Below are 26,411 nucleotides of genomic sequence, written 5' to 3'. Positions count from 1 at the left end.
TCGTTGCGGTTATTAGTGTGTAGCCTATTTTGGAGAGTGTCGCCTTAGACTTAGTGCTTCCGTGTTGTTGAGCAGTAGTCAGTCAGACAGGCCATCTGTCATTTTATATAATCGTATACAATAGAAGCACGCTCGACCACTGAACGCCTACTTTTGCATGCTCGCGGTCAATGGTGCGTCGGCGTCCGGTTCCTCTCCAGTTATGGTGCAGTGCTTTACGTCGGATGAAGGCCGGGCTCCGTTCATTCGAAGGATTGAAAAGTGTGTATTTTATTGTTATATTTCTTCTCGTACTTTTGCAGAAAAGGTTTTAATTTGGTGGCCTAGGGAATAAATTAATTGTCCATTGTTCATATTCAATGGGTGTTGTTTTAGAGTCAAATTTGGCGTTCCGGCCTCCGAAGCATTTGCACATGACATACCCGCTACACTACTTGTATTGTTATTGCGTGTTAATAAACTTGGACCTCTTAAAAAGGATATATGGCGAGCTCCGGGAAACCAAGCACACGTTCGCAAGCTTATCCATATCATGCAACATGGGCGTCTTGTAAACATTGATAACTTTTCTGTCTATACTGCTGCATCGGTTATTAAAGTATATTATACATATAAATATGCGTCTGCGTGTGTGTGTGTGTGTGTGTGTGTGTGTAGTTCTTATAATTTGATATTTTAGAAATTTCTCAGTAAACTCAGTGGTGGTATATTTGGTGTAGAGAACGAAGAGCGTTTATTTGAAAGTTTGGAAATTCAAGATACACATAAAAGACGTGAAGCTGTTTGCAGGTTGAATTGATTTATTTTGATTAAAGTTATGATGTGATTATGATTTGAAAAGAAAAGTTTGTCTGTTTTATTCAGAGTACTTTCATCACTGAGTGTTCCATGTCAACATTTATTGGTTCTACTTTTTGGCACTTTCCGACTGATTACAGATGCAGCCGATAGTTCAGGTACCCGCATGAATCCAGAAGTGATCGGCTTATCTGTCGCACCATCATTATTTCATACTTGCATTCACGATGGCCAGCGGGTATTTTAATAAGAAATAGATAATTGGATTGAATGATGTGCAGTGTTAAAAATTTTTAGGCACGGGTAGAGGATGTGATTCGATTTCGGATGGCTTCACGAGTGGTCACTTTTGTTGTAGAACATTTTGGTTTCTCGAATTTATTTCCTCGTGAAAATTATGAATTCTACGCGCGTATTACTGGTCGAACATTGCGTGTCGAAGCGAACTGGCATTTTTCATTTCATTATCCATCAAGTGGGTGGAAGATAATTAAATTTAATTATGTCAATAACTTTTTTGTATCACTTTGATAAATTTTAGATTTGGTCGAGTCGAATACTGCGGATGCAGTAGAATCGACAAAAGGAACCACGCCGACCGATTTTGCGCCTGTTGTGATGGTCATTCGCTCTAGCGGTGTTGATCGTAAGCCTGCGGCATTTTTTCTTCATGATTCACCAGCGTTGGGTGTGGGCTTGTGCCGGTCACGTTCCAGTCCGGCAAAATTTTATCTCGGCTGCTTTGGTGAACTCAGCGGGTCTTTAAATAATTTGCGATTACCACCAGAGCGTGCAAAACATTGTCAAACGGGTGAAGACGACACTAAATTGTGGAATTCCATCAGTTGTGAGTTCTAACATGCACACATAAACAAGTATCACATGTACAATTATAATATTTGTTTATTTTTCAACTTTCATTGCATGACGCATGCGTAGTAGTATCTCAGTGAATTTTTGTTCACTTTTATTTTCTGCCCACCATTGAAACTCAACAGTTGCTTAAGAGTGTTTTTTTTCTCTTTCCAGTTTTATATACTATTTACTGCATAGTGGAATGTGTTTTTGTGTAAACTTTTTCAAAATTCACTATATTCACCTTATTTCTATTCATTTGCATGTTTCATATTTGAGTAAGCATTTTGTCGTATTTATTTATATATGTTACATGAACACAGGTACAGTTTTTTACTGTTTCAGTTGCATTCTCTGCTGTTGCCATGATTTTTACCCACTTCAGTATTCTGTGCAATATATCCGTCCGCAAAATCAAATTTTTGAATGCAAATTTGATGGGAAAAATTTGGCAGCAGGCTTTTGCTGCTTCATATTTTCCCCATTTCATCAACACATTTTCTCACAATGCATGCTTTGTTTTCGTTTGTAGATGTCGGTTAGTTTGGTTTGTTTAACAACGGAGTGCTGTTTTACAATTACTACAATTATAAAATAATGCTTCGTTGTTATTTGTCAGCAAATATGTTTTCATGAAAATTCCATTTTTGTACATGACTCACTTTGTTAATACAACAGGGGTGGATGCATTAATTGAGATTCATTTCTAAATTTTTTTGCAAAACAAACAATTATGAGTGAAGTTTATTTCTTTACGATTAATTAATCATAAAGTGGGCGATTGGATTCAAATTTTCTTATCAATTATATTTATCACATGAAGTACATGCAAAATGGATGTTTTCAGATTTTGAAATGATATATATATGTAGGTGTTTATTTTAGCCGCAGAAAAGTTTCCAGAATTTTCATATTGGTTTCTTCAAAAAATTTTTTATTTCTAATTGAGAAAATTAATGGAAGAAATTGAATAAGCCAACAACGTCGTTGCACGTAACTATAGCGAATCCTTGACTTGTCATTTGCCTGCCATGTTGGGTCGATTTTCAAATAATTTTTCAATTCTTTTTCAAGAATCGAGAAAAGTTCTCAGTTTTTTTTTTGCTTTTAATGACAGGAACGTTCAAATCGATCGTGGATGTAGTAAAAGCAAGAGAAAATAGTCGCTTTGCAGTCGATCTTAGCCATGAAGAAGCCAATTAAAAAAATTCTATTTGATTATTTTTTCTCGAGCTCTAAAGCGATTTTCTAGCTGATCAACGCGAGGCTTCTCAAACAAGCAAATATATATATTTATATATCTATATAAACAAACATGACGCGTTAGCAGGAAATCCGTCGACGTATTTCTTAATTGCGTTAATTTCCCACTATATCGTGTACATTAATGTTGATATTTCCCTTCTATTATTTTATAAAGCAATTTAAGAAGTAAATAGATTACACGCAATTTCCATTGCTAAATAGTTCTTTTTGTATTCGTAGCTCGTGTTTATGTTCTGCAATGAATACGTTATATTGGCACATGTCGAAAAAGTGCTCTGCTTGTTGAATTGAAGGAGTTGAGTTTTTTTTGTTTAAAGCCGAATGCTAGATGCTTAGCTTGAGATTTGAGTGTTGTCCTTTTTTTAATTGAGAAGCTAAGCTTGATTGATGAACGTTTTACAAGAGCAATGGGCATGTTGTTGGCTTTATTTTGATCGAAATTGATCCTTGTGTAAAATATGAATTTTTTATTTTTTTGATGTGAGAGTGAAAAAGCATTATTCAGTTGTTTTTCAATTTTTTGGATAATTTTGTTATTGAAGCACGAAAATTTTACTTTCACATTTAACAATGAACGGTTAAATTATTGTATATAAAACGTACGTTTGCATATATTATTTGAAATGAAGGTTAATTGCAAGTGTTGAAATTTTATTCGTTCGTCTGACTGACAAAATGTCATTGCTTTTTTTTAGCATGTTTCGTTGAAGTTATTTCCAATTTTTTGTTTTTTATTCCTGAGTATGGATTGAGAATATTGATAAGAGGCATTATTGTGATGAATATAAGTTTTTTAGCTCTGTTGTATTTTATAGTAATTGATAATTGAATTTTTTTGTGCAATTCAAATTTTTCATTTAAAACATAAGAAGGTTTTTGAAAACTTTTAACTATATTAATTACTGAAAAGTTTGAGCAGTTTATCTTATATGGAAGATGTTATTATAAATAATACGGAGAGCACTTGATCATCACATTGTTGAGTTTGCCGTTCGAGAATGGCGTATAGATTGGAATGGTCATTTCTGGCATAACTGTTTGCTTCGTTATTGATTTTAAATTATCAGCTTGCCTAACGTTTCATGTAAACAGAAAGCATTTTTTATTTCAAAGCAGCATGATGATTTAGGAAAGATTTAATGTTTTGCATATATATATATATATATATATATATATATATATATATATACATATATAACTGTATACATGTACAAATAAAATTATGTATAAAATTTTGCACAACTGAACCTTTTGTAGGATGTCAAATTTTCCAAAATACCTCTATCTTCTAATATTAGCTTTCATGAGATTGTTTTGACATGGTAGCGTTTAACGTCAATTTTCTGCTTCAAACGGTCTCAGCTTCGGGTGATCAACTGTGCAAAGCCCTTGAGTTGACGAGCTATTTTCAGAATTGTCCTTCTCGGGAGGTTAAATCAATTCACTTTTGCAGTATTAAAATTTTTTCTTGTTGATTCGATTTACAAAAATGACTGATTTCATTTTTGAAGCTGAAGTAAATTTTCAACTGACTTTTGCTTCTTCTTCTTCTTCTTAATCGTGTTGTTTGTTTTCTTTTTTGAAAAGCAATTTTTATCATTTTTCCTGTTGTGACGTTATTAGCAACTAACTCAGATCCCGCCAACTTGAAACGTGCTTTGAATTTCTTTGATTTTTATATATAAACTTTAAAAAATATTCTTGCTGCTCTGAATAAAATTCACTTTAATGAATGCTCATTAATGTGCAATAGAAAAGAAGTAATTATTTCTCTTTTTCCCCCTATACATCATTACTGAGCAAAAACGTTTTCAACTGATCAGATCGAACTGATTTGACATTTCAATCAGCATACTGCTCATTATTTGCACTATGCTAGTTTGAATAACTGAGTTTAGCTTGTTTGTAAAATTTTAAACTTCAAGTTGTTCAGCTAATAATATATGGCAAATTTGAATTCAGAACACGTTTGTAAAGCACTATTTTCTTCCATTGTTGAATAAAAATCCAAGCACCGCATTTTATTAGTTAGTCCGTTTGTTTGCAGATGAAATTTGTGAAAAACATTTCAATATCATCAATTTGTAATTGAATCTCACTTCCAAAGCGGATAGAATTTAGTTGAATTTCAATTTTTCCATTTTGTTTGTTTCAGCATATTATTTATAGTCAACTTCTATTCAACTTTGACAAATTTTATTTTACATTTATGAACACTCAAAAATTGCATGTCAATTTTTGATATTTGAAAAGGAAAAGCAAGTTGATGTGATTCTGAATAAAGCAGCTCCAAAGGCAGCTTTAACGAATCTGATTGTTTAGCTTCCGTAAAGCATTTATTTCCAATTCATTGTTGATTTGGTCTTTTCCTTTTTCTTCACCTAATTGATGCCTGCTTTTTCATAGACTAGCAATTGGCATAAATGCTTTTTCACTCATTGGGAGGCTAAATTTTGGATATCGGAATTTTAATTCTTACGTATGATTGCTTTTTTACACAGTTTTTTTACATTTTACATGTACAATTTTAAAATAATTATTCAGTGAAAGTGTAATGTAAAAAAATTATGACTTCTATGATAAAATTTTGATTTAATTCAATTTATAGTTTAGTCTGTGTTAATTGTAATAATAGTTGTTGTTCATATTTTAATTCTTGAATAATTTTCAGTTGAATTCCAATGGCAGCTTTTGCCCCTTTTTATTAAAGCATGCACTTTTAATAAAGTTCCTTTTTGTATTAGAGGAATGTTTGTTTATTTATATTTTTGTAATTTGAAAAAGGAAAATTGAACTGCTTGGTTAATTAATATTTTTTGGTTAGTTTCCAATTACATCGAAAGCAAGGATGCTATCATCTGCTAGCTTCCCATGGGAAGCTTCAGGAAAGCTGACCTCTGGCCATGGAGATCATGTGTGATCAAATTGGAAGTTGCCTTCGTGAAAAGTCAATATATCCGCCGTTTAGAGCTGAAAGTGAATCATGATTTGACAAAGCGCTTGTTAGCTGGAAGTTGCTGGCTGGAAGAAATCCTCCACTGAACGTCACATTTTGATTATTTTGGGGCAGCTGTTAATAATTGAAGTGCCCGCAAAGCATCGGCAGCATCTAGGCAGAGCAGAAATAAATGGAGATCGATATTGGTCAGCTTTTCATTATCTTCATCCGTTACCTGGAAATAAGCTTGTTCGGGGATTGTGCGTATTTGTTATGTTGTTCAGTTGGTTATATTCAACTTTTATTTGACATGAAGATTTCAAAGTGACTTCAACTGTAAATTGAAGGGCTTTGTCCACTTATCATCTGTTGTGGAGTGGTTGATTAGTTGAATATGTTGGCAGGACAGTTTTTGAATCGGCTGAAGGGACGACTTTGCTCATAAACATCCTCGCTCAATCGCACGCTTCGGTCGACACGGTGAATGTTCAACGGATCAATATTCAATTCACATTTTGCCAGAGTGAATTATGATAATCGTTCTGCCAGTGCTTATTACTCGTATTCTTTGTTCAACTTATTGAAAATATTACACATACGCCGCATCCGCTAAATTAACCCTACCCTGTCTACACTTGAACACACCACATAGTACGCATAAATTAAAGCATGTGTGGACAATAATTGATTTGGAAACTTAGCTCAATGAACAAGCACAAATGAACAATTTTTTTTACTTGAATTCGCTACTTTGAATTTCTAATATTCTCCATAATTAGCAATCGACAATTTGAAACATGACAAGATAAATTATTGCATAATAAGCTTCATATTTTGTCGTTTAAAGTCGTTTTAGCTTTTCTATTGATTGATGCATATGCACTTAATTTGCAATACACGTACAGACTGAAGAGGTAATTTTAAGAATCATCCGATGAGAAATTAAGTATAGTTGAAATGAGTAAAAAACATGTCTATTATTGGCAACTCAAAGCTTTTTTATTTGTGAACATTTCAAATATGCAAATGTTTCTTTGTGATGAGATGAATATTTTGGGAAATTATTTTTCATTTTATATTATCTGATTATCAATGATGATTGATTCACGTGATAAGTTTTAAAAATTAGATTGGAAATTATTTAATCGTTAGTTTACGTTGTCTTACAAATTCTATTACTGAAGTTGATTTGAAATAATATCTACTTTGTCCTTTTCCAAATTGCTGCACGCAACTACACGAACTTGATCTGAGCTAACTTCCGACTTTTTGATTACGAAGCATTTAAATGTAATTGTTAGTGTTCAATGAGCAAACACATAATCTTGACATTGTGGGCAAGCAAGGAATATTGTCAATTTTGGTTTTTGAAAAATCATTCATTGCTTAAACCATGATTTTTCAGGTGCGTACAGTCAACCTGATGTAGCGACAACCAGCCATTCTGTGGAATCGTCCCATGATTACGATTGCCTTCGTTCTTTAAATTTAGCGGTAACTTATATTAAATTAATTCAAAATTATTCTTAATCAACTGTCGAATTGTATGTTTGGTTAAAAATTTTGTTTCGCCTTTTCACTTTAGTGTAATGCTGTTTCCTTGGATGAACTCAAAGAGCTGAATCAGTTAGCAGCCGTGGCGAAATCTCCGAGCTATTTGGAGTGGGTTCATGAACGTCAAACTTTGCGCATGCAAACAAGATCAGAATGGTAAGGATTTTTTTCTCCTATTTACGTAAAGTTTTGTTGTATGATTTTGAATACTTTTATGATGTTTTTTATAATTGAATATCTGATTGTTCCTATTTTGAATATTATAAACGTTGAAATAGGTTTTTGTCTCCAATAATTACTACTGGTGAAAAAATAAATGGAGGATTTTGTTCTCGTTCTATTGATGCTGCGATGAATAAAGCTTTATTGGCACGTCGAAATTCTCGAAATCGATCCGACCTGGCCAGGAGACGAAGTTTCAGAACTCATCATGTTCGTCAGTCTTCTGCTTCAAGCATATTTACCTGCTCGAATGCTGCTGACTGTTGCACAAGCGCAAACTTACCTGCCGATCTCAAACTGCCGATGTGAATTTTGTTGTTTCTGTAATTTCTATAAGTTTTCTTTTTTTGTGCAGCGCTCACTTCTACTTTCTATGTAAGCATTTGGTTAAAATTCTTTTTTATCATATCATTGCACTAGATGCAGACATTTTTCTTTGGAATTTTGAATTTATGCAATGTTTGCTAACTGATGACTGTTTATTTTATAGATAAATAATGAAATGCTGCTGGGCTGGCTTCACAGATAATGTCATGGCAATGGCAATGGAAATGGAATTCAGATTCCAATAAGTTTTGTCGAGACGATTGTTTCGGTTTTCTACGGTGTCCATTTTCATACAGCTCTATCCATGACTGGACTGCATCGTATGTCTGCATGTTGGTTGCAGCTTCGTTGCATTTGACACGATGATCATCAGGGCATCTGCTAGCCGAGATTTTTAACTTTATTCAATTATTGTTGTTATTGTGCGCTACATTCGGTCGTCTTGTTTGTTACTGGTTCATTTTCCAATTATCACGGCGCTTGCGAGCAACAGCTTGCATCAGTTTTGGTCAGGTATACAATGTATATTATTTTTTGAGTTTTTAAAGTTGTCGTCCGATGAACGATTCGTCTGAAAACCAAATTATTCTGTTTCGTTTTAAGGCTAATAAATGCTTCATACCTCAAGTGTATTTCATTTTAGACAAAAAATATGAATAGTAAGAATTATTTATGGAAAAAGTTTTTAGAAAATTCTTTCAAGCATCCCTTTGTGAGTATTTGAGGCATTTAAACTTTTATTGTAAATTCACATTTTAAACAGCTGTTTACAGATGACTTTTTTACAGATGTAAATATTATTGAATTTTTACTTAAAATTACATGATCTTTTTTAAATGCTAGAAATAAGTTAATAGTGGACATGTTTGCTTGCTTAATGACGCGGAAATAATATTCTAAGCAAAATCACCGCTTTGGCTATTTGAAATGTAATTTTAAAATATAAATGAAATAACCCATTTGTGATTATAAGTGTTATTTAATGCCAGTGTGATCATGTTACCATGGCAATTGATTCCCATCAACGTAATAAGATCAGTAGTAAAATAAACGTTGATAAATTTTAAAATAAACTAAAATCAAATAAACAATTTTAGTTACAGTTATTCATGATGACACTGAATTTGAAATCATTTTCTACTTGGAATATGTATTATAAATTGCACAATTGTGCATCAAGAAAAGCAAATAGTTTATAACGCAACGTTTGCACACAATATCGAATTATTATGCTGAAAAAATATCTTAATTACATTAAGAAACTGCAAAATGCACTAGCGGTTTTAAAGTTCTTTTCCTCATTACTTTTATTTGTATTATGTCCTTTATTTCTTCAAACTGCATTCTGAATTAAAATTAAGATTGAAAATAGATAATATTTGATATAGAATGTAAAAATACTCGGGTACTTGCCTCGGGTGTGTTTCTTGCATTTATAATTCCTAGGCCTAATCAATAGATGATAATAATGATAATGTTGTATAAAGCTTGGATAGCACAGCTAGTTCAATGCTTAACGACTTTCTTTTCTTTGCACGCCTTTCACGTTTATAGCTTCTTATTTCCTACAGCAGTCGGCATTAGTTATGGTGTGGCAAAATTTTTAAACTTTTTTTTAAAGAATTAAATGACTGACATTATTTGGCAACATAGTGTAGTAAAACTGGAATAAAATATTCAAATATATTTTTCCTCATAAATTATAAATTCAACTTTAGTAAAATTTATCTGATTTTAAGTTAAAATAGAAAATGCATTGTGTTAGTTTATTGAAATTTGAGTGATAATGCTAAAGTGAATAGAATAATTTATAATATTTGAGTCAAGATTGACAGTTATCATTATTCAGCATTTTAGATACCTATTCAAAAAATAACAATTGATTTATTAAATTTGATGAAGACGAATAATACCAGTTGACTGGAGACAGAAGCGATAAAAATTAGAACCTGATTTAATTATACTGTAATTATCTTTTGTTTCATACTGTAACATTTGATATAGTATTTTATTTTGTAAAAAAACGTTTTGTACAAGTATTTAATGAATAAAAATGATCTGGATGTTGTTGATACAACCATTCTACTTTTCTGTGTTGAAGAAGAGCAATCTTGTTTCATTTTTGTGATATATGTACTGAAAGATTGTTTAATAAATGATAACAACAAAAATAATAAGTGCATTTTAATGTACATCAAACGAAAATGCAATTATGAAAAGATATGAACACAATTATTATAGTTAAATATTTAAAATGAAATGAAAATGTTAAGTATACGGAAAATGTCTACAATTGAGTTATGAAGTGACAAATGTGACGTCCTTGCCAAAACAAATATCAATAAGTGTATCACAGTACAAGTTTGGCAATAAAAATAGTAGATTGTGTTAAATAGGTAAATAATTAATTCTGAAGAATGTTTCCTGAGTGACTTTTTATACCATAACCGGCTCAACGGATGGTTCTTTTTGTAACGGTTGATAATCATTCATTCTGTATGTAGAGCCGTTGTAAACCCTCTTGAAGACAAAAAACTTATTCGCCGACAGAATGCACATCAAAAGAAGAAAAAGGCCAACTACTGTAAGACCACAAACAATGTAAACTCCATAGACGTGTTCGTTGCCATCCGGTGAACAGTCGAGCTGTTTTTCCGATATGTCTTGTAAAGAATGTCCGACGAATTTTTCTGGAAATGCTGTCGCACAGGTAATATTCTTTTTCACTATTAATTTATCATTCCGTTTTAACCAACCGATAAAATGGGACAAATCGCATGTGCACTGCCATGGATTTGAGGCGAGTAGAAGCATTTCAAGACGAACTAAGCTGTCGATCAAGCGCGTGAAGGGAGATCCAAGTCTTACAATTGCGTTTGCTGACAAATCCAATTCTCTCAAATTTTTTATACATTGATAATTTGGCAAAAAATGTGTCAGAGAATTTCTAGCCAAATATAAAAATTGTAAATTTGGGAAGATGCAGAAAAAGTCGGCTGGTAAAAATTGCAAATTATTACTTTCCAAATGCAAATATTCAATAAATTCCATAGCTGTGTTGTTCAATTGTGATCTGAGCCAGCGCACACGGTTATCACTAGTTGAACTGGGAACGAATAGGTTGTTCAATTGTAAAATGCGCAAATTATTCAAATTTCCCAAGAAGCTTCTCTCTTGTATGTGACGACCATCCGCAACAATGCGATTGTCGTTCAACAGCAATGTTTCCAATTTGCTAATTCCATGAAATGCTTCTGGCTCTATCAAAGCAATACTATTGTTGGATAAGTCTAGATGATCCAGGGATGGATTTTCCACTTTCGATCCAAACAAATAATTATTCAGTACTCGAAAGTTGTTACCAGTCACTATTAAAGTGTTCAACGTTCTGTAAGTAGTTTGTAATTGCGCAAAGATATCGGTTCTTGTGAAATCTCGATTTGTACAATTAACAATGCTGTCACTGCATAAGCAGAAGTAAGGTTCTTTGTTACAATCAAAATGATCACCGACAACAAAATATTGCACCATCAAGATCAACAACAGTAATCTTCTTGCAACCATATCGGTATGCTGAAATATGATAATAAGAAAAGAAATTATTGTGTAATTTAGAATGCTAATGCATATTATGCTTTGTAATTATGCTTATCAGGGAGAAATATTAGAATTGAAAAATAAACAGAGTAAAATGATCAAGCGAAAACGCGCATTGACCCTTCTATTATTGAATCATTTCAAACTCGCAAGTGCACGCATGTCACGTGAAAGATTGAAGATAGCAACAGATCAAATATTTCATTCAGTGTTAAATGTAAGAAAAGAATTTTTTCACAGAGTTAAACTGAGAGCTCAGTGGTAAAATATATAATATATGAATGCGTGAAAAAAATTTTTTCAGCAATAATTGTTGAGGAGAAAATGCTTCCTGTTTGCAAAATTTGGCAATAAAAATTTCAAAATTCCAAACAGTGGAATTTACCCAGCTGAAATGTCAAGCAGATTGATAGGGCAGATTTTTTTCATCAAAAATTATAAAGTTTCCTTTTTCAACCTTACTCTTGCATGAATGTTGTTTTCAAAACAGCTGTGTCAGGATGTGTGTATTTGCGTCGAATAAAGCATCGACGCAGTTGAGAAGGAAAAATTATTTCGCTTTACCTAGTTTTTAATATTCTTGACTTTGAATTTGAATTTAAAATCTTGTTCATCTCCATAATGATGGTTGTAATTGTGGAAATTTAAATACATGCTTTCATTAGGAAAATTAGTAATTCAACAGATACTTTTTTTTGAAAAAACAATGTTACCTAGTTTTCTTTAATTTGAACTGTGCTGCTTGCTGGCTGTACAAAAGTGGCTGTGCTGGGACAGAATTTCAGAACGTTATCTTAAAACATAATTAGAAGAATTAATTGTAATCAATTTCGGAAAATCAAACAATTTGAAAATATGACGAATATTGCATGAAGTAAATTGTGCAATAATAAAAAATTAACATGAACAACAACCATGGAATACAAGCAGAAATATAAATAAGTAAACAAATAAATAATGAAATGAAATTGTCATATTCTTGAAGATGAAATATGAAATGAATAATAAATTGGCAAAGGCATTTGGAAAGGGATGCTTCGATGATGGAACAAGCAGGCGCGCCTGATGGGAACAGATTGAGAGGGCCAGAGAAAAGAGAACCTTCAGGCTGAAGCGTTTCAGTGCTGCAGCGCCGTTGGTGATTACTGCTGCGACAGACTTCAGCACCGCTTTCTGTTTGCCAAAAGCCAGACACAAACTGGTGTGTAAACAAAACTAGAACAATTGCATTCAACTAACTTAAAACAACCGTTTCACTTTTCCTTGCCAAGCTGGCAAACTTTGGTCACCAAATGGATTTTCTACATTCTACATCCATCCATCCACCCATATATGATAATAATAATTGTTATTATAGTATTTTATAAGTGATATTAATCTGTCTCATGCATACCAGGTACAACTTGTGAAAATAATGTATAAAGAAAAAATTATAAATGATAAATAGCATTTAATGGAAATGTTCTTAATCAAAAGAGCACAATGAACAAGTTATCAATAATAATAATAATAATAATAAAAGTTACTGGTATCTTGTAATAGCTGAAATATGTGTTCGTGCTTTCCAGAGTTTCTGCTTTTATTAATTGACTTTTTAGTGAACATCATTCTTACCTTATTAAAATTGAAATAACAGAAGACAAATACTTTATGATTGTTTCGTGTTTTTTTTAATTAAATTTTATCGATAATTTTAAAAACAGAAAAAGCAACGCATGCAATAGAAGTAGTTATTTGATCGTTTTTTGCTGTTAGAATGAAATCTCATTTCTTTCTGATGATAATACTGTAACAACGAAATACTCATCCAGTAAAATGACCTCAGCTAAAGGAATACAACAGAATTCTTTGTTCTCTTGGTCAGACCTTGCATGCTTAAAGGTCATGCGGGATATTCGGTTCAATTGCATGCAAACGAGGCAAATTGGCTAAAACTGGGTCGAATATAGTTAATGATCAGCAAATTCCGTTTTGTATTAATTAGTGTAATCTATTTGGTACTGATAAAGTGTACAAAATCTTTTTTTACCTCAAATATACCTCATAGCTCAAAATATGACTGTTTTAACTTCTTTGAAAAATAATGTTCCAGCTAGTCAGACAGGCATGCAAGATTACATTGACTGGGCTTTTCAGCCGCACACTTCATTCATCGAGGGAGTTTGCTTTATTCTTATTATTATACTTGTTAAAACATTAAAAATATTGTTGCTTGTATTGCTGTTTTAATGATATCCCTTTTTAGATAGAAAATGAAGATTTTCCAAACTTTTCACACAATTATAGGGAATGTGATGCTGTTGTTTCTCGATCTTCTTTGAAAACCGTTTTACAAATATTCGTTGTTTGTACAATTGGCCTATTTTTTGTCGGATGTGCCATATCTTTAATTTTTATCATAACCGAGAACAATTAAGAAACGAAGTAGGTAGATGACAGTCAACCAATTTTTGAAAAAAATACATAAGTAAGATTCGGTTTATAGTTTCATTTTTATTTAATATATTGTTCATGGTAAATATGAATAAGCGAAATAAATTTCACAACGAAATTAAGCTGTTATTGCATTTGGAAATTTGTTTCAATTGCTAATTAAAAGAATAGATTCTCTCATAGCAATATTTGTCTCATAGTACTTCAGGTTGAAAATTTGTTCTTGAAACGAACCTTTTATTTAATTAAAACAGTAAAAAAGTGTTTGCATATATTGGAAATAAATATTTATGTAATATTTGCAATTTTTATAGCTGATTAGAATGAAACTGGAAGATACGACTGTGAAAAATTTTGATCAACCGATAATCCATTGGAATAATTCAGCCGATGATAATGATTACTGTTTTAAGCATTGTGATCATGTTGCTGTCATGTGTCCGTGCAATGACGACGATTGTTCTTGCTATGTGGTTCGTTCGTTTTGTTTCGACGTCGATGGCTATTACGTTTATTGTAGCAATTTAAAAGACATCTTCCGTACAGAGTGCATTTCTTCGAATGCAAAAATCTGCTTTTCTTCGTCATTGTAAATTGCATTTAATCAAATTTGTTTCACATTTACATGTTGCTTTGTAATGTTCTATTTATGTTTTAATAATTCACAATTCGCAACTTTGTTATGTCATTTCAATTGCTGCACTTTTTAACAACTTTAGCTGTCATCTAAAGATTTTTGTTTTGTTCTTTTATTTGCAAATATTTTTTACCTTTACATAATAAAACTATTATTATGTGAAATTTGCAGACTGGAATGAACCAAAGTTATAAGAAAAATTTTATCTATTTCATAATGTACACAAATGTAAATATTTGTAATTATAAAATTACTAGTATCGTGAATAATTGTCATTCAATTATAACGTGGAATTTATCTTTACAGTTCATTTCAGTTTTATTCTTAAAAAATGAAATTAATTTTTCATTGTTAATTGTGAAAAAAGAACGATTTAAAAAATTTCATTTATGATACAGTATTCTCTAATTATACTTGAATGTTTGTTACTGTAATTTTTTGTGCAAGAAATTCAGCTGTTTTGCTAAAATTTGAATATGGAAACCCCACTCTGGTATTTTAGCAAAGCATTATCGCATCGTCAAAAAGTTTGTCGTCTGTACAAAGCAGCATTGAGATTGTGCGATAGCTGGTTTCTTCCTGATGTGTGAGATGAAGTCTTCGTTGAAATTGATTTCTTTTTTTTTTAATTTTCAAGTTTCCAAATGATGATAAACTGTGTTGATTTTTTTAGATTAGAATGTCGTTACCAGAAGGTGATGTTGCGCGCACGTTTCGATTTCTACAAAGGTGAAAAGGATCCTGTTAAAAAGCAGCAGTTGTTGTTGGATGGTTTGAAAGAGTTGTGGACAAAACGTCACCCATCTCCATTTACATGTAAATTAAATATTTTTTGCTCGACTCTTGTGTTCATATTTATTCATTTAGATACGTACGATCCGTACGGATGCGCTTACAACCGTGAAGAGCCTCCTCCAGATTCTGTAAGTGTGTGTTATTTTTAAATAATGTACTTTCGATTTTATTTTAGATTGTTGACGTCGACTGGGAGCATCCGGAACGAGACCAATATCCACACTACTTTGCAAAAAGAGAACAACGTAAGAAAGAAGTCATTCGTCAATGGGAAAAGATAAAAGACAGCTGGCGAGCTAAAGCCGTTTAAAATTATTTATTCCTCTTTCAGTTAATCGTATATACTTGCGTTCTACGTGGCAAATTTGGAATGGTTTTCTTTTAACTTGTATAACATGCATACACTGGTGCAAAAACTGTCCTTTTTGCATGTTCATTTGTGCACAAATAAACGTTTGCATTTTGAATTATTGTTTAAGCAGATTACACGAGCATAATGACATCTTTTCACAATGAACTTTTTAAATATAGGTTCAATGGTAAAATGGAAGCTTAATTTTAACTCTCAATGTAGGCGGATATGAAAAAATCCTTAAAATGATTGATTTTGGTAATTGATTATATATTTTTAATTAACTTTCAAAAAAAAAAACAACTACCTTGACTTAATTTTTTTTCAAACACTGTTTACAGTGCATTATTTTATTTACGGCAATGCTACGTAAAATGGTGAACGAAGCATGAACAATAAATATTCTTTCAATTTTATTTTTTAAGTTTAATGAATTAATTTATGTCTACTTTTCTCAATGGATTGTGCCATAGATATTCTTTGTTGCGCATTCAAACATGATTTTCTTTTGTACTGTTGCAATGAATGACCATCCCTTATTGTAGCATACAGTTTAAAATTGGCCCACTTTTTCTGTGCAGTATTGTTTTTTTCTGAAATGAAAGTGCTTGTAAAAAATCCACCAAGCAAGAAATCATCGATAAACCACTCTACTGATGGTAACTACATGTTTTTTTTAGTATTTTAAGTGCTTTGTAGTTCTAAAAATATTTTAAACATTGATAACAATGCAGCTGTTTTTTTTAATTTATGGATGAAAATATTTTTTATAGATTGTTTAAAAATATTTTAATGTATTATTTATTTTTTTATTTTATTTATTTAGCTGTGAACAATCATTCGTTATCAAATGTTGGCTTGTTTAAGCCAGTAGAACAGGTCTTATGCATTTCGAAGATAGATTTTGTCAATCACGTTTTGGAATGCTTCACTGAAATTATGGTTTTTCCAAATGCTCCTAAACAGCGTGTCATCTGTTTGAATTGTTCCAATCAGTGTAAAATAAAACGGATTTATTTCAATAAAGGATCGAACGCTTATTTTGAGCACAAAAATTTTATTGAAACTATGAATCGTGATTTTGATGAAATGCCGAATGAAACTCTCGTTAAAGGGTTATCTGAATTAGCAGAAAAAATGGATCCAGATACTGGTGTTGCTGAATTGAAAGGTAAATATCAGTTAGTTGCTTTTGTAATTGAGAAAATTTGCAAATTAATTGCAGTTCTAATCATTAACATTTAGTGAAGTATATAATTTGATTTTTATCGTTGAATGTACGTTGTTGAAAGTATTTAGTGAGAATTCCGCCTGAAATTTGGCACAAGGTGGATTCAATGAAAAGTATTCGAGTGCACATTGATTTCATTGTTGAAAAGCCAACTTATGGTGTACGATTTATTCACAACGTGGATAAAAATAAAGTTTGGAAAAATTATAGTCATGTGTACAGTTGGAAACATTCCAATTACGAATCACGAGCGTGGTTTCCTTGCTTTGATTCTCCGTCAAAATTATGTCTTTGGCGTTTAAGTGTTACCTGTGATTTGAATTTAACTGCCGTTTGTTCGGGAAATTTGCAGGTACAACTGGGAAACAGTGAAACGTTTGTATATGATTTCGTTTAACTGTTATTTTTTTTTCAAATTCAGGATGTATCCATAAATGATAGTTTAACACAGAAAACCTACTTGTATTTGATGAATTCGCCAACACCTGCATGTAATATTGGTTTTGCTGTTGGAAATCTAGACCTATATGTACATCCTGAAATGAATGAGTTGTCGTGTTTTTGTTTGAAAAACTATCTTCCAGATTTAAAATGTACAATGGAGCATTTGAACAGAGTATTCGAATTTTACGAAGAGCTTTTGTCTTTGCGATATCCACATTCATCTTTCAAGATGGTTTTTGTTCATGATCTTCCACTGGATAGTGTATCTTATTCTACACTGGCATTAGTTGATGCATCGTTTTTGTTTAATGAGAAAGTGATTGATCAACAAGCAATTACCAGGGAAATGATTGCCGTGTGTGTTGCGCAACAATTTTATGGTAAGTTGAATTTCAGTTTTTGTTTTATATTTTATGCTTAATTTCATTTCATTCTTTGAAGGTTGTTTTGTGGTACAGGGAAACTGGCAGGAACGTTGGTTTGCTGAGGGTTTGGCACTGTATTTGAGCAAAATGTATGTTCAGCGAACATTTGGACAAAATGAATATATGTACCAAATTTCAAAGCTATTAGACGAAGTTATCGATTATGAAAAGAAGCACGGAGGTATAGTGCTACTGCCACGTGATGAATCAAATGAAGACAGAATATCGGATTCGAGTTCTCCGTTTTTTAACAATCCAGTGCATGCAGATATTCTTATGAAAAAAGCAGTTTTAATATTTCGGCTACTTGAATTCAAGATTACCAAAGAACTCTTTTATCAGGTATCAATCGTCATTAGTATATTTTATAACTGTATTCTGTTACTGTATATCTTTATTCTATGACAGTTATTGTTGTATGTATTAAGTAAGAGAACGAAAAAATAATGTATATATTTTTATTTGATTTTAGGTTCTCAATAAATTGTTGTCCGTGGCAATGCTTGCTTCGAAAGAGGCTTTGAAACCTTCTGCATGGATGAACATGTGTTTAACATTTGATTCATTTACGCGTTGTGTTTCAAATGTTTGTGGCATGGATTTAGGTACCTTTTTTGACCAGTGGGTTCACCAAGGTGGTCATGCTGAATTTTCAGTCAGTTACGTTTTCAATCGTAAGCGAAACGTTCTCGAATTGCAAATCACCCAAAATTTAAATCGGCCAGGCTTAGTAAAATATCTTGGACCAATATCAGGTAATTGGAAAAAATTATTTATTATAAGCAAAATTTTTTTTCAAATCTTGTTATGGATTTTTGTTGATCATTAATTGCATATTTAATTGGTTTTTGCAAATATTCGACGTCAAAGTGTTGTTAAAATTTGAAGAATATGTTTCTTTTATAGTGAATAAATTGCAATAAGTTGAAAATAATAAATTTACATATGTTGGTTTATTTTTTTTTATTTTTTAGTAAGTGTGCAAGAGTTGGATGGTCATTTTACCCATTCATTGCAAATTGACGATGTCATTTCAAATCATGATATTCAGTGCCATTCGAAAGCAAGGCGTCATCGGAAGCGGAAGATTCCAATTTGGACTGGCGATGAAATAGACATGGATTTAAGTGCTATGGACTCGGAAAGTCCAGTATTGTGGATTTTGGTTGATCCTCGTTTAAATACGATTCGCAAGGTGAATATTGACCAGCCAGATTACAGTTGGCATTACCAACTGCGGTATGAACGGATAATTGTTGCACAGTTGGATGCGCTGAAAGGACTTCCAAAGATGAGAACTGTACATACACAAGCTGCATTGTCTGAAATTATTGAAAGCAGCCAATGTTATTATCGGGTCCGTTGTGCGGCTTGTTTTGCCCTGGCAAGCATGTCAAGCGCAAATACAGCCGTTTGTAACCCGCATGCAGTTTTGGTGCAATTATTTCGAAAATTATTTTGTTCTCAGAATTATCCTACACTGGCTAAGCCAAATAATTTTACCAATTTTCAATTGTACTATTTGAAAAAGGCACTGCTGTTGGCAATATCACAACTGAAGACTGTGCACGATACCATATCGACGGATGTTTTGCAGTTCGTCTACCATCTTTCTTATTATAATACAAACAGCGGCAATCGGTATTCGGACGACGCTTACAGAGCGACTATTATTAAGGCGATCGGCAATATGGTGCAACCGTTTGCAGTGTTGAATTCAGATGCGATGGAATTTTCGATCCGTCATTTTGTCGACCAATTTGCGCAACACGATGCGTACAGAGCGAGGCATCTATTAATGAAACTGTTCAAAGAAATAATAATCTCGTTGGCATTGGATGCGAAATTTCCAAGCTACAGAGATGAGATCACCGTTGCAGCTTTGCATTCACTGGCCGAGTTTCAATATTGGAAACTGATTGATTGTGACAACAGACTTTGGTTGAGCTATTTGGATTTCAATCGTCCACCAATCGTTCGTCGAGCTGCTTTTGAAGCTTTTCTCAGGATTCTCATCCGTGAAAATGATTCATCATTATTTGGACAGCTTATTCAACTGATGGCCAATCAGGAGGATTCATCTTTTCGAAGATTTGTTGCTGTAAAACTTTTGAAATGTTTAATATTCGATGAAGTTAGTTTTCCGACATTGCCAAATGAACTGTGTCCAGCATCAGATTATGTTAGCTTATTGCTTCCACTAATGTATCCTTTTGGTCAATCATCGGATTGGAATTTAATAAGCTGTCTAGTTCATTTTCTTGTCATATCCCGTAAACCAAAGACAGTGAGCAATTTTGAAACAGAAGAAGGGTTGTCAGAACAACTACTACAAGAAGAACAGAAAGAAGAGCAAGAACAAGAAGAACAAGAACAGCAGCAGCAGCATGAGCATGAGCATGAGCAGCAGCAGCAGCAACAACAACATGAACAACAACAACAACAACAGCAACAGCAAGAAGAACAAGAGCACCACCAAGAACAGCAAGATGTTGAAAATGGCTCAACAGTCACTGTTGAAAATATAATTTAAGACATTATTTATAGTGAAACTGAAATTTACGAGTTGTTATTTTATTTGTTTGCACTGTTCAGGTATTTTTATCATTTGTTCGACTGTATATTCGATGGAAAATTTGTGAATGCCTTACAGTTTCTTTTTCTCAGCGTTGGAGTAATGAAACATTTCTTCTTCATCGTAATAGTAGCGTGAATCATTATTGTTTACGTTGAAAAACTATCGTACTTGCAAATCGTTGACCTTTTCTAATGGAAAAAACGTGTTCTCGAAAACCATTTTTTTGAATATAAATAACAATGTACCGTAATGGTGACATGCATAAATTCCTTCTTTTGCAATTCATTTTTTTCGATAAAACGTCGCATTTGTTTACCGAAACAGTAAAGTGTATTTAAATTTTGTCCCTTTTGCATACATATTTTACCATTTTTTTAAAATTAATCAATACAATTGCATCAAATGAGTGATTCATTTGTATGCAAAATATGTTTTCAAAAATTAAAAATAGGTTACTAATGTTACCTTTTGTTCATTATGGTTCATACTGTAGATGAAAATATTGAGTTTATAATAATTGGCCATCTCGTTTGCATTAATTTCACTTGATTGTCTTTGCGTGGAAATTATTGCTGAAAATGGTTCACGGTGGCATGACAATTATTAAATATCTTCTGTTCTTGTTCAATTTTATATTTTGGGTAAGCATCGCATTTTAGAAAAGCACTGCTTGCTCCAGATGATTTGACCGTCCCGATGCGTGTGTATGCTCTTCGACAGCTGAACTGATACGGTTCTGTTTACTTTCAGTTATCTGGAATTGGGCTGATTGTCGTTGGAGCGGTTATCCAGATAAAGTATTCAAATTACATAAATTTTCTGGGCGACACTTTTCTCTCCACTCCCATATTGCTCATCATCGTCGGATGTATTCTTTCAGTGCTAGGATTCTTCGGCTGTTGTGGTGCTATCCGCGAAAATTACTGCATGACGATGACTGTAAGTACGATTGTTTATCAAAGAAAACTTTTTTGGTCAACGGAACAGGATTCTTGTTCAAGGATAATATTAAGATTCTATTGACAAAAACAGGAGAAATGGCTGGCAGAAATGTTGGTTTGGTAATTTCAGAAAGCAATATAAAAAGATTGCTAATATTTTTATGGTCAATTTTGATATCAACCGTTAAGAATTTATTGTTAACTTGTTTGCTTATTCCGCAAAGGTTCACAGGATCAACGACCAAAAGGGGGTCGCCTGGAGTCCAGTTTGAATGCGCGGCCCAATTTTTCAGAACTTGATGTCCAATTTCGAATGTCTTGGTTTACTATTTGTCATTTTTGACGTGGTCTTCAAGATTCAAGTTTGTATTAAATTACTGCATAACGAGATTGAGGAAAGTGAAGTTTGGCATTGTGTGCATTGTCTTCAGAGATGACCTGAAACGGTCGGTCATCAGTGATCGAGGGCAGTGCTTAACTGTGGGCATAGTCTTGGAACGAGGCCAAAGTCGGCCATGCTTGTTGTTGAAGCTAAATCAGCATATTACAACAACAACAACAACAACAACAGTGGAGAAAGAAGATGCGGTCGATTTTCTTTTTCATTTAAAATTAGCTCCCCAGTCTGTTCACTCGAATGCAACTTGGTGGTGTTCTATTATATTGGTGGTTAGTTGGCATGTTTTGGTGTATTTTACGTGTTGTGGACATTTGCGTGCGTGCGTGATCAAGGGAAATAAATGATTTCATCTGTGGTTCAGCAGGAAATTGAAACACGGACGCGACAAATTTTCCACAACCTGTCGATCATCGATCGCCATCGTCCACAAGAGTCGCATCCTCTTGAGACTGGCGCCGGCAGATGATCAAGAATTGCAACGGCGCTTCTTAAAAGCTTTGGGATCAATGAAACGAATTTTGACCATTGTTCGAAGCCCGGAGCTTGGCTAATCCACTTGCGCCGAAGCGCCTTTTCCCTATATCGAACGGATAGACGGGTTTCGATTTTTCCTCCACGTTTCGGAAATTGACAACGAACAGATGCGAGCTGCGCCGGGCTGTCGCTTTGATTTGCACCATTAACCATACACAGACAGAGACGTACGTGCCTGTCGATACAAATGACAGAAAAAAAAACACGAATTTCACGATTTTGAATAATTTTAATAGTTAGTTGGTTGGTTGAAAGGTTGAAATTCAATTCTGCTTTTGTTTTTCTCTTCGCTTGACAACTGAACTGGAGCAGAAAGTCAAAAAAGAACACAAAGCAGCAACGAAGCTAACCAACCAACCTGATCCACTGGAAACGGTAAATGATGTAATCGATCGATCAACGGCCGTGAAAAAAACCATCTTGCTGATTAAAAAACCATTTCATACGTCAGTTCGTTTGTTGTGGGCGATTCTTAGACTGTTTTTTTCAATTCATTCCTTATTCAAGTCGTTCCTTCAACTTCGTGCGTCTACGTCATTGTTTTTTTAGTCGATTCGTTTATTTTACAGTATATGCATCTGGCAGCCATGTTAAACTGAAATCAAGTTCAACATTCATGAAACTGTAAAACAAATTGTTGTATAAGTTTCAGCTGTTGCTGAAAATGTGATCAAGCGAAAAATTAATTATTCACAAAAAAGTACTGCTAAAATGACAGTTGCACATTTGACCGATAGCACATAAAATGATCCAAAGTAGCAGTTAGTGTAAATTGAATGTTGTGAAATAGAGTATAGAATTAAAAAGTCGTTCAAGGGAATTTTGGGAAGTTGTATGACTGATAAAATATTGGCAATGTTGCATGTGGTTTTTTTATATTACTATTTTTGCTAGTTTCCTGATTTTACTTTAAAATTTTTACAAATATCTTGTCCATAATAATGCGTTGAAAATTTTTATTGTAAAATCTAAAAAATTAACGTTTTCTTACCACTAGATTGTGTTTTGTATTCATTAGCTGATTATTGTTTTTTGCTTTTAGTTTGCCGTTTTGTTAGGCGTTATTTTCATTTTGGAATTGGCTGCTGGCATTGCTTCATATGTACTACGAAATGATGTGAGTATGGAAGTATTATTTTATGTATTTTTTGTTTGCATTGTTTTTGTTCATTTCAAGGTTGAAGAGATTATTGGAGAACATGCTAAAATTGGTATGGATAATTATAATCAAACTGGCGCTGATGGTGTCACCTTAGCCTGGGATGCTCTTCAAACACAAGTAAGTGGAACAAATTTCATTGAAAATATTTTAAATATTCCTCTTTTTCTTTATCACTTATGTACTCTGTATATAGTTTGAATGTTGTGGCACGAACAATTACACTGATTGGAGTTACACGAAATTTGAAAAAATACCCACTAGTTGCTGCCGTGTTCAATCTCCGACATGCACAAGCGATTTGGACGTGAAATGGCTCAGCGCAAAATCGGATGTCATTTATGTTGACGTGAGTTTTTTTCGAAATGCGTTTAACAAATTGATAATCTAATATAATAGTTTAAAATTATACTGCATGCATGGATGTTTTACGTGGAAATTTACTCTTTTAGATTTATTTTACAATTTTTAAACATAAATTTAGCAGCTTTACGCGTAATCTAATATACTTTGTTTAATATGGACCAGTTAGTTCCATCTTATTGTGTCCATCTGTAGTTGCAAATATTTCCAGTTTCTTTTCAGCTGTTGTTCCCTGTTTCTGTTTTCTGTGACATTAATCACTCAACAACAAGCATGCGGTTTTGCTTTCTTTTACTCCACATAGCCAATTAATATATTCTTGCACTTATGCACATTTGACATGCGTGAATAACTATGTGTATTTGTTATATGAGTTGAAGGAATACGGCGATGGCAAATGAATTGATATTGCAAATACACAGCAATGTGTCAAAACAGCTTGTTACTGCTGTGATTTAAGCATTGCAACTGGCACACTGCCTCGTATTTTATTTAAGATTATATATATATATATATATATATAATGTTGTGCTGGGCATATAGAAAGAACTATACCATACCAGTTTATGATTCTATTTGATTACTTATATTTTATAGAAATTGATTTTATTTGAATTTTTTTTATTTTAACTATTCGTGGGAGGTGGGATAAATGCAGTGGTGGAAATTTGTGAGAAATGTGAGAGAGAAAGCGAAATTCATTTTCCAAAGAATTGCAATGTTTCACGATTATATGCATTCTTTGTCACATTTTCACAAGTGGTAAACGAAGCACAGTGGAATTGCATGCATCTTATTGTTTAAATAGAATCATTACAACACAACTGATTCCTGTTGCCAAAAAAAACGTCTAAATTTATTATTTGTATAAATACAATTTTAGATGAAACGTTGATATCACCATATAATGATTTTCAAGTACAAATGTATTGAAAGTTGCTTATTGAGGGTTTTTATTGATGATTATTAAGAATGATTTTTAACTGAATACTTTAGAGAATTACAAATAACTTTGAAAATAGTTTTTCATTTCTTTGCTGAGAGAGTACTTTTTAACGATAATTTGATCCTTACTTGATGTGGTTATTTTTCAATCTGATCTACTGTATAAAAGTAAATATTCTTGAATTCTTGTTGAATATGTGTAAATGTGGGATGTAAAATCTCAACTGAACGGAAGCTTTATATTTATGGTAGCATCATATGATCTGTGCATTATTCTGTGAAGTTCTTTCAGCTGTTAGCTGCTTAAGTGAGCTTAAGCAAAATTATGTAGTAACCTTTTTGAATATTAAGGAATATTTTCGAAAAACAACTATTTCTCATATGTATATATATGTTCACATTGATTTTGTGATTGTTATACTTGCAGGGTTGCATCAATCGGCTGAAAGAATGGGTTGTCAGCAATGCAGCAATTGTTGGTGGTGTCGGCTGTGGCGTGGCTATTGTGCAGGTATGTTGAGGTCCTTTTCAAATGAACACACAAACATATCCATCCGTAAGCAGAATATGACGTATTTTTTTTGTTTTCTGAAAATTTTGAAATTGCTTCTTTGTTGTCGTGTGCTTTTTGTCAGTCAGGATAGATTGAGTGTGCATTTTCATGCGCATTGAAAATTATGAATCACCGTCAGAAGTGCATTTTTCCCTTGTTTCGACATCAATCTAGACGTATTGAACTTGTTTCCATCAAGATGGAAATTCCAACGACCAACTAAATAGCGCTATATATATATATATATATATATATAGATATATATATATATATATATATTTATTTATTTATTTATTTATTTATTTATATAATTGAGTGAAAATTTATTGTTGTGTGTATAACGTTGAATTCAATTTCAAATGCAATTCATTTATGTATTATTATCAAACAATGTAAAAGATATGCAATGTGTAGTTATTGTTTTATTTAAATAGTTTTCATTTTTAGAGCATTGGCATGCTTTTGACCTGTTACTTTGCATCCGCTGCTCGTTTATAGGAAACAGTTTGATTTTTGTTCACATTTATGATTTAATGCGCACCACTTTTGATACATATACATATACATACATAGCAAATATACTCACTTGTATTCATTATTTATTTAACTTTGTGTGGAAGATTTTTCTTTATTACATGTTTATAACATTATTTGTTTTGTATATCATTTTTTGAGAAAAAATTGAATTTATTTAGTAGCTTTATTTAATTGGTGTTACTTTTTAGTTTTGCATTAAGTTGGATGCTGTGTGGTGTTGTGTCTGTTCTTCATTGAATTAAATGAAACTTTTAGTCTTTTTCCTGTTGCACTGAATGATGGATTTAAGTGAAATTCTTATTTTATTTTTTTTAGATTCTTGGCATTTGTTTTGCCTGCTGCCTTTCGAAAAGCATTTTGAAAGATTATGAAGAATATTTTTATTGAAAATTGCAATATAACAGCATCTGCTTCAACAACTCTGTGCACTTGACTACTGTTGTACGTTACGTTCTATGCACCAATTTGTGATTAATCACGTCATTTGCTTTTTTTTAATTTTTATTTCAAAAACGAAACAAATCACC

The 26,411-nt window shown here is 32.7% G+C and overlaps 6 protein-coding genes across 6 annotated transcripts; 5 read left to right on the top strand and 1 right to left on the bottom strand.

The window, feature by feature from the left end:
- Nucleotides 1-157: 157 nt before the first annotated feature.
- On the top strand, nucleotides 158-2,363 carry Tsp_08021 (putative RhoGAP domain protein). The gene is made up of 8 exons (XM_003373375.1): nucleotides 158-261; nucleotides 376-598; nucleotides 680-789; nucleotides 865-1,036; nucleotides 1,096-1,273; nucleotides 1,340-1,645; nucleotides 1,999-2,191; nucleotides 2,273-2,363. The coding sequence occupies exons 1-8, from the start codon at nucleotides 158-160 to the stop codon at nucleotides 2,361-2,363; spliced, it is 1,377 nt and encodes a 458-aa protein (XP_003373423.1).
- A 3,459-nt stretch (nucleotides 2,364-5,822) lies between these two features.
- Nucleotides 5,823-7,942, top strand: Tsp_08020 (hypothetical protein). Its single transcript, XM_003373374.1, has 4 exons — nucleotides 5,823-5,895; nucleotides 7,263-7,351; nucleotides 7,443-7,567; nucleotides 7,690-7,942. The coding sequence occupies exons 1-4, from the start codon at nucleotides 5,823-5,825 to the stop codon at nucleotides 7,940-7,942; spliced, it is 540 nt and encodes a 179-aa protein (XP_003373422.1).
- Nucleotides 7,943-10,042: 2,100 nt separating this feature from the next.
- Tsp_08019 (putative leucine Rich repeat-containing domain protein) lies at nucleotides 10,043-11,524 on the bottom strand. The gene is made up of 2 exons (XM_003373373.1): nucleotides 10,403-11,524; nucleotides 10,043-10,096 (listed from the first exon to the last, which is right to left on the bottom strand). The coding sequence occupies exons 1-2, from the start codon at nucleotides 11,522-11,524 to the stop codon at nucleotides 10,043-10,045; spliced, it is 1,176 nt and encodes a 391-aa protein (XP_003373421.1).
- Nucleotides 11,525-13,612: 2,088 nt separating this feature from the next.
- Tsp_08018 (conserved hypothetical protein) lies at nucleotides 13,613-15,061 on the top strand. Its single transcript, XM_003373372.1, has 5 exons — nucleotides 13,613-13,717; nucleotides 13,803-13,901; nucleotides 14,305-14,499; nucleotides 14,799-14,855; nucleotides 15,026-15,061. Exons 1-5 carry the CDS (start codon nucleotides 13,613-13,615, stop codon nucleotides 15,059-15,061), a joined length of 492 nt encoding a protein of 163 aa, XP_003373420.1.
- A 42-nt stretch (nucleotides 15,062-15,103) lies between these two features.
- On the top strand, nucleotides 15,104-16,166 carry Tsp_08017 (NADH dehydrogenase [ubiquinone] 1 beta subcomplex subunit 9). Its single transcript, XM_003373371.1, has 6 exons — nucleotides 15,104-15,213; nucleotides 15,301-15,443; nucleotides 15,495-15,550; nucleotides 15,598-15,726; nucleotides 15,754-15,795; nucleotides 16,116-16,166. The coding sequence occupies exons 1-6, from the start codon at nucleotides 15,104-15,106 to the stop codon at nucleotides 16,164-16,166; spliced, it is 531 nt and encodes a 176-aa protein (XP_003373419.1).
- Nucleotides 16,167-16,713: 547 nt separating this feature from the next.
- Tsp_08016 (transcription initiation factor TFIID subunit 2) lies at nucleotides 16,714-25,845 on the top strand. Its single transcript, XM_003373370.1, has 11 exons — nucleotides 16,714-16,945; nucleotides 17,074-17,357; nucleotides 17,427-17,829; nucleotides 17,891-18,216; nucleotides 18,347-18,529; nucleotides 18,926-20,161; nucleotides 21,203-21,391; nucleotides 23,370-23,606; nucleotides 23,683-23,835; nucleotides 25,222-25,305; nucleotides 25,795-25,845. Exons 1-11 carry the CDS (start codon nucleotides 16,714-16,716, stop codon nucleotides 25,843-25,845), a joined length of 3,378 nt encoding a protein of 1,125 aa, XP_003373418.1.
- Nucleotides 25,846-26,411: the final 566 nt, after the last annotated feature.

The sequence above is a fragment of the Trichinella spiralis genome (genome assembly GCF_000181795.1).
Source record: "Trichinella spiralis strain ISS 195 chromosome Unknown Scfld6, whole genome shotgun sequence".
Taxonomy (NCBI): domain Eukaryota; kingdom Metazoa; phylum Nematoda; class Enoplea; order Trichinellida; family Trichinellidae; genus Trichinella; species Trichinella spiralis.
Note: the sequence above shows the minus strand (reverse complement) of the source record. Positions and strands in the feature narration are given on the sequence as shown.